Genomic DNA, 10,342 nt, shown 5'->3' on the forward strand with positions numbered 1-10,342 from the left:
TTTGACCTGTGAATCTCGCATTACCTGTAACAGGAAATGACATGTGACTTTCGACAACAACTCAAGCGTCTGCTGCAGCACACTTGCATGAATATGCTGGTGCGACCAGTGACAATACCACCAAGCATACGCACCCGGGCAAAATGTCATCATCCCGCAAAATAAACCAAAACATAACTTCTACGCCGCCAGGACGCTGTGCGTCCAAATTGGACGGACGGCACACACTTAATAGCCAGCCGAAATGTACGTAACAAATACTTTACCAGCGAATATTGAAACGTGGCATTAACATCATACACCGGAAGCACGTCCAACGAATCGTTGTATAGCATGTGCAAAAGTCCTTCTATGTCTGTGCGACGTAATACTGGATTCACATGCTACGTTACGTTGCGAAAACTTTTTTGGAAAAGTGGGCCTGAAAAAGTCACCCAGTTCACATGGGACATTACGACGACGTTGTGTTCGTTGGCGCGAGCTGTGTAAACCATCTCCATTTTATGTCTTTCAATGGCCAAAACTTCAGCACATCCCCTTAGAATCGCAATATATAATTGACGGGTTATTGGCAGCCCTGCCTACTGCAATGGCACTGCATCCCGCGCGAGCCGCGATGGCGTTTGCCCTAGCGGCCGCTATGGATGAAATTTTTGACAACCTTGAGGATATGTTCAATTCTCAATGGCAGTGCTTGCGCGTGTGGGCCGACGCGGCGCGGCCCATGCCGCCGGAAGTGCGGCCGACTTGCCATTTCGCGGATGGCTTCAGCCCTGATACTACAATGGGTTACATATTGGCTATGTAAGGGGTCGTGCGCGGGCGAGCAACACGAGCGGCGTTGTCCTTGTTCATTTTTATAATATAAGGCAGCGGTGTGACTAGAAATTCAGTCGGAGTGCAAAGCGCGCACAATTTGTCAAGTATGTGGTCTTTATAAGCGATTGGGCTTGGCCGTTTGTTATAACTCGCGAAATTGGCGACGCATTTCAAGTAACGGTACGAGGGGTCAGCGTTTGACGAAATTGAACCCCCCCCCCTGGTCACTTTAGACTTTTCGTCCACTTTACCGGTAACGTACCGTTACCACGTCCGAACCGACCACTTTTTCCAAAAAGTTTCAACGTAACGTACCATGTGAACTGGCTATAAAGCAAACTATTAAAAAATAATACGGAAGTAGCAGGCGGGGGCCCATAACCACTTACCCTGCCTTTACGAAGCTTCCGAATGCTGCATATAGGATTGCATTCATGCAACTGTTGTCGCAAGACATTCATGCATACGGCAGCAGCCGCTCACTCAATCATCAACCAACGAGCACTCTACACCGGCAGGAATACATAGCTATTTTTTGGCCCAGCATGATTGCACATGTACGTCTGTCTCAACTGTTAAATCCCTACGCTGTTTGTGACGCATTTGCCGCTGCACAAGCACCACCAGCACCATGGTCCACCACCTTTGTCTTGTAGGTTGTCATCGTAGTGGTTAATTTTGCCATTTGTCTTGTTGCCACCGTTGTTGCGCTTCGATGTGAGCGCAGCGATGAGTGTTGAGGCATGCGCCAGCCTCATGACGTCCAGCTGCTCGTCTGCGATTCGTTGACTCGTATCAGTTTCTTGAGTAGGTTCCTTTGTGATGGCGTTGCAGCCTGTGCTTTGACGGAGTTTTGTGAAATGAGTGCCGACGCATCCCTCTTGAATAGTGGTTCCTGCGGCAGCTGTACATTGAGCCTTTGCAACTGAGCAAGCTGTTCTGCAGTGGCCTGTTCTCCTGCTGCATGACTGTCCATGAGCTTGCTGGCCTGGCTTTTGGTAAGTTTGTCTATTTCTTCCATGGATAATCCCCGCGAGTGAAGAGCTGCACGCTGCCTGCCTGATGCAAGTTTTTTATTGTATTTGTTCTTGAAGTCATCATTGTCTGCTGACCTGTTGCTTAGGAGTCTTGAGCATTCTCCGATTGTGGTAGGCCAGTCACATGGCATGATGGACATATCATTAAGGTATGCCTCTTATTTTGGGGTTCGTTCGTCATCGGGGCGTCGGGTGGCGCGACATTGTGTTGTGATGCTGTTAGGCGACGGTGCGTGAAAACCAAGGCTTTGGTACTGCTGGACGGTTAATCCCATGGCTTGTGCCTGGGACTGATGACTCGCAGCTGCTGTTAAAGGGGTGACGGTTGATGACATTGCAGGTGGGACGTGGGACAGGTGTCTAAGGTCATAGAACATAGTTTATGAGAGGCAATACGACAGTAGCAGCAATAACATAAGCAGGCTCAGCAGTAGTCTGAAGCATGGTGTTAAAGGGGGTACATAAGCCTTGTACATGTGTGGTGTTAGTTGGATGTCGACAGGCAGTATGTGCAGCTGTGACAGCACTACATATGCTTGCCCTGGTCGGTTCATGTTTGTCAAGTCAACTATGACGGGATCAGTGATGGTATTGCCCTTGTTTGTCAAGTCAACTATGACGGGATCAGTGATGGTATTGCCCTGCACCTTGTGTACAGTTCGTGCAAAAGCAGGCACAACAGGGACTATTTTGCGCTCAAGCTTGGCACCATTCTTGTATTTGACCTCGCATATCCTTGGCAAGCGGATTATGGATTGGGAGTCCTCAAGAGCTGGAGTGACAACATGGATTCGGTGGTTTCTTGCACGATAGTATCCATTGGCTGCCTTGAAAGGCAAACGCGAAATGTGCTGTCATTGCGCCCATGCCCAGGAATTTTGCAGCTTTTCCCGTGGTTGCACAAACAGTCACATGTTTGCCCATGGATGCAGCTTTGCTTATGAACGCACGCATGACATTTGTTTTGCCGTGTCCTCCTGGCCCTTGGATGCGCCACACGCTTGCGTTTCCGCTGCTGGTTCTCATTGGTTGCAGATGTACCTGTCTTGACAGTGCCAACAGTAAGAGGGGTTTATTTCAGGTATTAAAGCAGCTGTGATGCACGGACAAGCGACTTATATACCGTTCATACAGATTCATATTGCGAAGGGCACGGTATGTACAAGAACATGTACAATGGTTATTACTACAAGAGACTGCTCTGTATTAGTTTGCGGTTCGCAATCAGTTACTGGAACAATGCGTTTGTACGCTACGAAAGCTACCTGGTGGCCACCAGGTATCAAATTGACAATCTCGGACTAACACATTTCACGACGCCTCATAAAAAGCCTGACTGATAGGTTGGAAGGTTATCCTTTATGAAGGCTGTAGGTGCTCCTAGTTTTGTGGAAGCTTTGTGCTTCTTGTTCGGCATTATGCACCACACCGTGGGTGTCGTTCAAAGGTGCAACAAGGCCTTCATGTCGATACTCGATAGTCTTTTAAATGTCTGGCAATACTCGTTTTTGCATTTTATGCACGGAATGAGCAACTGTCGTACTTCAATCCGTTTCTTAATCCAGACGTATGAAAGGTTCATTAGCCTTCATGCACCTTAGCCTCACTGCGAGATGTGAAATACTCCTGGATAACATCTAGCTTCTCAATGCCCCATTTGACCAGGCTGGGCTGGTCAACATCTGGATACTCCATGGGATTAAATAGGGCCAAAGCACTGATGAACCTGGTATCAGGAAACCGCTCATTGACGTGGCGAATGAGATTCGCGGCATACTTAGAGACCAGCTTGTGCACCTCGGCCTCAGGATGAGCGGGCACGTCGTGGATTGTGTGACCCTTATACGACCCGAACCCCGTTGCCTTCATCTCGGCAACGAATGCTGACAGTGCAGGGGTGAGGTACTCTCCTGGCTCAACAGCTATGTAGCACGCATGCAATGCAGTCTTGGTGCACTCAACACACCCCGGTACATCACTAAACTTGAACTCAGAAGCCTGCATGAGCTTGAACATGGCATCCGTAGTTCCCAGGACATCGGCCAAAAAGTGAGTGAAGGCAAGCGTAGTGAAGTCAGTCAGCTTCTCGTGAAGGGAAGCAAACTTAGCAGCCTCGTCAGCAGGTTTGCCGCCACCCGATGGATCCACATCAACGCCATCATCGTCACACTCACTTGACACGACAGACTCGGTGTCAGACGGGTCGTAGTCACTGTCACTGTCGTCCGCTGTTGCGTACGCAGAACCGTCCATAGGGGGAGGAGCGGCGGGAGGGGGCGGTGGCGGAGGAGGTGGAGGAGGCTGCGGTAGAGTTGCCTGCTGTGCCTGAGCTAGCTGAGATAACGTGCGGCGGATGTTAAGGTCGATGATGCTGACTTGGGCTTTTAACGACTCCTGCAAGAGCTGACGGTTAACTATCTGCAAACTGACGTTGTCTGGAACGCCCAGTCCAACACACGCGATCTGGAAGATGGTCGAAAGACTCTTTAGGACGGCGTAGACGCTTTCCTGGCTACCAAGCTGCTGAAGTAGGATCACGCGGACAGCTGGAGACGCATGCTGTAGGGCCTCATAGTACTCTGCAAGCTCAGGTGATGACAAAATGCCGGCGGGGACGGCGGGGGGCTGACCCGCCGGCTGGGGAACTGCAGGGCGAGGAGGTGGTGGCAGGGCAGTGGCAGGTCCAAGAGGTGGCGGCGTTGGGGTGGCGGCAGGGCGAGGAGGCGGCGTTGGGGCGGCGGCAGGGCGAGGAGGCGGCGTTGGGGCGGCGGCAGGGCGAGGAGGCGGTGTTGGGGCGGCGGCAGGGCGAGGAGGCGGCATTGGGGCGGCGGCAGGGTGAGGAGGCGGTGTTGGGGCGGCGGAAGGGCGAGGAGGCGGTGGGGTGGTGGAGGCAGGGCGAAGGAAAGAAAGGCACTCCGGAAGCTGAGAGAGAAGGTCTTAGATGCACTTGAAGCGGCCGCTCCACCTGCAAAGATGAAAGGAACACGTGAGCAAGGATGCTAATAGCATCTAATAGCATCTGCATCTATACTGATTGACATTGTGTACCTGGTGGCATTGAACATCTTCAGCGTCCTAGCAGGCGTAAGAGCACCGATGACCTCGCGGACAGCCAGGTAGTTAAGCCAGCGCTTGGGTGATTTTGAGAAGACCTTGTGTGCTGCACGGATAACAGCGTCGATGGCTGCAACCGTGTCACGTAGCATCTTTGGGCTGGTGCGCTTGGTGCCGGCATCCTTAACACACAAAGCAAGGCGGTGACTGGCGCAGTGAATGCCATAACAAGCGCTGTTGACTTCCTTGCGAAAGAATCCAAAAACACCCTTCTTCTCCGAGGCGACGGCAGAGCAGCCATCTCCAGAAAACGACACGAGCTTCTTCTCCAGGTCCACACCCCGCCGCCTGAACTCCCCAGAGCAGGCGTCGTACAGGTCGCGGCCTGTCCAGCCTGATAGCTTCACAAGCCCAAAGTACTCCTTGAAGATGGTGCCAGTAGAAGGCTCATCGTAGATGACACAGATGGCGGCGTGGGACTCACCTGCACGTTGGGTGGCATTTCACACAGGCACTCCCTCAAATCAATAAAAACCAAGGCTTCCTTACCAGCAATACACGTTGACTCGTCCATCTGGATGCCAATGAACGTTGCGTTCTTGAGACGCTTGGTCTGCTCGCCTTCATAGTAGTCGTGGAGACAAGCCGTGAACCTCCCCAACGCACGAGGATCATCGTACTTGGTGGTGATGTTAGGGGCGTTGGCAAACAGTAGGAGCTCACATAGCTTGTCATAATGAGTGAACGGCATCCCAGTGGCAACGACAGTATAGGCGGCCCCAAACAAAGCCATCAACGCCTCGTCCCCAATCTGAGTTATGGATGCCATCAGCTGCTGCTGAGTCTCCTGGGCCCTCCTGTCCTTATAAGCTGTCACGGCTTTGCTGTGCTTTTCCCCCCTCTCGTGGTGTGTGAAGGCAGAGCGATCCCACTCACAACGGACTAAGTTAAATTCCTTCTTCTGATGCCATGAACAGTGCCAGCAGGTTGCTGTGAAGTACACCTTGCCATCTCGTTGCGTTCCTCTCTGATTCTTGGAGTAAGCCCAGCTGGAAAACTCCTCACCGCCGGCCTGTGCTAGGAAACCCTTGTCCTCGCCAGGAATTTCCGGATGCTCGCAGCCTTCAAGAAAAGGCTGAAGCTCCCGCCTTGACACTCGAAGCCGGGACGGTGTCTTGGTAGCAGCGGTGGTGATGGCGGTTGAGGGCCCAGGGTCAGCATCGGTGGCGGGTTCTGCAGGGCCTGTGGGAGCTGACGGGACCACGACCTTTCGACGTTTTTTGGCGGATCCAAGAGCCTGCTGTCTGGTGTTGTCCTCGTTGGCAACGGGTATGGGAGGTGGTGGTGGTATGGGCACAGGCGGAGGTGGAGAAGGTGAATCATGGAGCGGTGAAAGCGCTTCGGCAGTTTGGAAATCATCCTCCAGCCCTGCCGCAGGAGATCCTAGGTCATTGACGTCCGGTTGTTGCCTAGGTAACAAATCTGCAAGAGTGCACTGTTTTCCAGCCCGGACGTCGCGCAGTGTTGCAGCTCTGCCAGAACGTGAAAGCGTGGACTTGGACCTCCCTCTGCCACTAAGGATGCAAGTGAACGGAGCTAAAGTTAAGATGAGTAAAATGAGCCAGCACCAGAGCATTCTGAAAGCGTTTCGGGGCTGATGCCCTTGGTCAAGGTCGTCAATTGACTGTTCATTATGAGAATCTCTCAAAGCTAGCGTTTACCTCCTTGTAAAATGGAAGGTTTGGTAACCTAATGATGAAGTTCATAGCTTCAAAACTGCGCAAACCTGCCTTTTGCGGGGAATTTCTGCACCCTGCCGTACGGCTGCCGTACCAGCGATGAAGAATAGAATTGAATTTCTGCAACGGGTACAACGGAAGGACCCGCTGTACCAGCGCCATTTGCCGACCCCTGGTTGGAACGTATGTGGGCTCACCGAAACTCAATTACCCCCTTTGGACGCTAGTCTGGGCTGATGTGCGGTGTTTTCCTTCCTCCGTGGCTTTTAGGCGTTGTAGTATTGCCCTTGGGCCTTCGGCTCGTATGGGTAGTCTTACAGGTATGGGGTCACGCACCCCCAACCATGTAACATACACACACACACAATAATGATTACGCTATGGTGCTGCATGCTTGCGACGATCCAGACAGGTCCACGCCGCCGTAGCAAGTCTTCCGACCTTTATTGTTTGAGAATCTCAATAAGGAGTGTGTACTCTACACGTGACGGCGTTCTTGTGCTTGCCCTCCCATGACCTACGGACTGCCCTGCGAATCAAACGGGGGTCAAGTGCCTGCACCAGTGCCGAGCCCCTTTTTGGCTTTGAAAAGCGGGCCCCCTAGTTCACCTGTTAGCTCCATGGAAGGTACCCGTCTGTGATGTGTGGGGGAGGGGTTTAAGACTCGCCCTAGGGGCAGGATGCATCAGTGTTTCGGAGATTATTTTGGGGAATTGTTTTTATACGAGCCACGTGGCTACTGGAAAGTTTTCCTTGATAGCCACCTTCTGAAGGTTTTGATTTGAATGTCCGAACCGGACGCACCACACACACTCATTTAAGGTTGAACATGCTTTCCAATTTCGTACAAAGCCACCAGGTTCATCACTGTGGGCAGACCACCACATCCAACTCAAGGCGCCAGCCGCATCGGGTGGCTACTGCCGCGTGAAGCTCTCAGAATTTCTGTGGAGCCACTTGGCTCCTGACGCCGAATCGGGGTTTAGGTCTGCCGGAGCCACCCATGTTTTGCGAAATATTTTTCTGGGAGCCACAGGAGCCACTTTCCGAAACACTGGCATGCATCGAGAGAAAAATGTAGTAACGGCAAGCGAAGAAAGATGGCCCAAAGCCGCTTCAGAGCCTACCCTTGTCAGACAAGGTTCTTCACCCCGATTCGGGCCCGAACTTTTTTGAGACTTTTCCGTTTTGCCCGAAAGGAAAATTAGTGCGCCCCGGAGCATCCCGAACGGATTTGGGGCCTTTTGGAGCATTTTTTCGGGGGCCCCACCGAAGCATTTTGAAGGCATTTTCGGAGAAAACCGAACGATATTTCAGCGTAAATTAGCATGTTTTCGGGCGCAGACCGGGGCTGGAAACCGGGCTTGCCGTGTAAGGCCCGCTTGGTCACCAGTCAAACAACAAGTACAAATGTGCATTGCGGCTGCTTCGCAGCTGTATCGCACACATTTTCATACATCTAAGCATATCCATATCCCACATTTTCATACATCTAAGCATATGCATAGTTAAACATGCCCGAGTCAACTGATGATGAAGGTGCCCCGCATCTCCCTCGGGATTCGCGGATTCGGCAAGCTCGAACCGCCTGTTTGCCTTCGATGTCAGCGAACTTGACGTTTTGCAGGAAGAGTTTTCAGTTATGAAGTCAAAGATAGCCTTGCTTTGGGTAAAATCCTTGCTGTAATATTTCTCCCAGGAGCTATGTTCCAAAATAAAATCACAATGAAACACTCCGACGGATTAGCGGTGGATTGGCGCGGATTAAAAATACCTTAATCCGTGACTTTTAATCCAAGTGGAAACACCCCCTAAGGCCTTTGTCGCTGATTATATTTGCTCGACGGAACTGTCCTCTTCGCATTGTCCTATCAAAACGGCATACAATAACTACGACCAATGCGCAGAAAATGGTTGGTTTCGAGACGGAGACTGGCGACAGCTTGCTAGTTCTTGTTAGTCCGCCGATAACATTACAGTGTCCCGACGAACCGCGCAACTGTAGAGCCACCCCAAAAGTTAGGATTGGTAACGTAAGAACTGGCGAAACCATGTCGTGCGAAAAGAGGCCTCATTTATTATGCTCTGATCCAAATTCCACAGTCAGCCTGGACGGTAGAGTTACGACATTCATGTTGTTATAAAGAAACGGACAAATAAGCCTGTCCTGGCGAGGATTGCCAAAGGCGGTTGCCGGTTCTCGGGGCCTTATCCGAATGAGGGCGTCCTTAGGCGAGGCCGCACGCATGAAGAAGATAACCTGACCTGACATACCCACAAATTTCTTTGTATACAGTTTCAAAAAATTGAGCAATAAGTAAGCACCAACCATGAAGAGACGAGTGCTGAATATGAACGTTGGCGTCCTTGGACACATAGATTCAGGAAAAACAAGTCTTGGTAAGCTGAATATCAATCTTGTTCTTAAGAAACTAGTTTTTTCAGCATCAATGACGTGGTGGTAAACTTGACGCAGTGGGGGCGCTGTCAACATGTTTGTCAACAGCAGCCCTTGACAAACATCCCCAGAGCAAGGAACGTGGCATAACCCTGGACCTCGGCTTTTCAGCTTTCACGGTGAGGAAAAGACGTAGGTTTTGCCTCATGGCACTGGCATACCGTAAGTGGTTCGAGGCGCATCTCGAGTGTTTTGCCGAGGTTGCCATTCTTAGCATGATATCAAGTTGTTCTGAATGTCAAACTGGAGTTTTGTCCTTCTTGCCGACATCTATTGTGTTTTGCGTGACCTGATGTCCACGTCGGCTGGTTTCCCTTCTCCTGTCTGTCGTCGCCTACCTAAGCTTGCTGACCCATCAGTCGTTTCCTCATCTTACGCATGCATGTCAATGCGTTATTGCTGTATCGTGGCATCTTTCGCTTAATGCAGCTTGGGCCACTTCGTTTGCAAGTTATTGGGTCCGGCATATGCTTCGTTGCTCCGTTGGATGCTCGTGTGGCTGTTGTTATGCTGAGTGTTGGTCCTTCTCATAGTTATATGTGCTCTGTGCGCTGTATCTTCTGTGCAGCGGGTTTGTTATTTGAGATTCCTGTTCTTGTTCACTGCCTCCCCCCCCAAAGCTTCCCCTCTGCAAATGGAACCCTCAAAACGCTTAGGTGCCGATTCCGGAACACCTGGCGCACGTGCCGTACGATGAACTTCAGTTCACGCTCGTGGACTGTCCTGGCCATGCGTCCCTTATTCGTACAGTCATCGGTGGTGCGCAGATTATCGACATGATGGTGCTCGTTATTGATATAACAAAAGGTACGACAGGTGCTGTGGGGCAGTTGCTTAAGTATGCATCCGCGCTGCAGTGCAAATGAATTCATGGCAGAAAGGGTAGGGGAAGGCGTGGCTGGCCCTTCGTTAAGCCCCTGCTGATGATTAGGTGCATATTGACTGCTACAGAATGGGTGATTTCTGGGCAGCTTGCAAACATTCGTATACTGGTCTAGAATTGTGCGCCATAAAGCAGCATACACCATTACCACAATGTACTAGGCGGTCTTGGATCCTTCTAGATCCGTGTCCATCCTGTTGGTGAGGCGCTGTCTCACTGGGATCTAGCAGACACGATTGAGAGTCATTGGTCGTTACGCGTATTCGGGAGGTTCGCGACCTACCACCGATAGCCCCTTGCCTAGGCGTAAACGTGTGAATCTGAGGTGCTGTTATCGATAAACAGCAGAGCC

The 10,342-nt window shown here is 51.3% G+C and overlaps 2 protein-coding genes across 2 annotated transcripts in view; both read right to left on the minus strand.

The window, feature by feature from the left end:
* The window catches only part of VOLCADRAFT_107894 (uncharacterized protein), a gene marked incomplete at its 5' end in the record, with an annotated part of 4,831 nt that extends 2,835 nt beyond the window's left edge, over positions 1–1,996 (minus strand). The window contains one exon of the mRNA XM_002957924.1: positions 1,218–1,996. Coding sequence (XP_002957970.1) covers positions 1,574–1,996 — 423 coding nt within the window. The 3' untranslated portion in view covers positions 1,218–1,573. The remainder of the gene's footprint in view (positions 1–1,217) is intronic.
* Positions 1,997–3,437: 1,441 nt separating this feature from the next.
* On the minus strand, positions 3,438–6,825 carry VOLCADRAFT_107895 (uncharacterized protein; the record flags this gene model as incomplete). Its single annotated transcript, XM_002957925.1, has 3 exons — positions 5,460–6,825; positions 4,951–5,394; positions 3,438–4,501 (listed from the first exon to the last, which is right to left on the minus strand). The coding sequence occupies exons 1-3, from the start codon at positions 6,544–6,546 to the stop codon at positions 3,438–3,440; spliced, it is 2,595 nt and encodes an 864-aa protein (XP_002957971.1). The 5' UTR covers positions 6,547–6,825.
* Positions 6,826–10,342: the final 3,517 nt, after the last annotated feature.

Source organism: Volvox carteri, assembly GCF_000143455.1.
Source record: "Volvox carteri f. nagariensis unplaced genomic scaffold VOLCAscaffold_82, whole genome shotgun sequence".
Classification (NCBI taxonomy): domain Eukaryota; kingdom Viridiplantae; phylum Chlorophyta; class Chlorophyceae; order Chlamydomonadales; family Volvocaceae; genus Volvox; species Volvox carteri.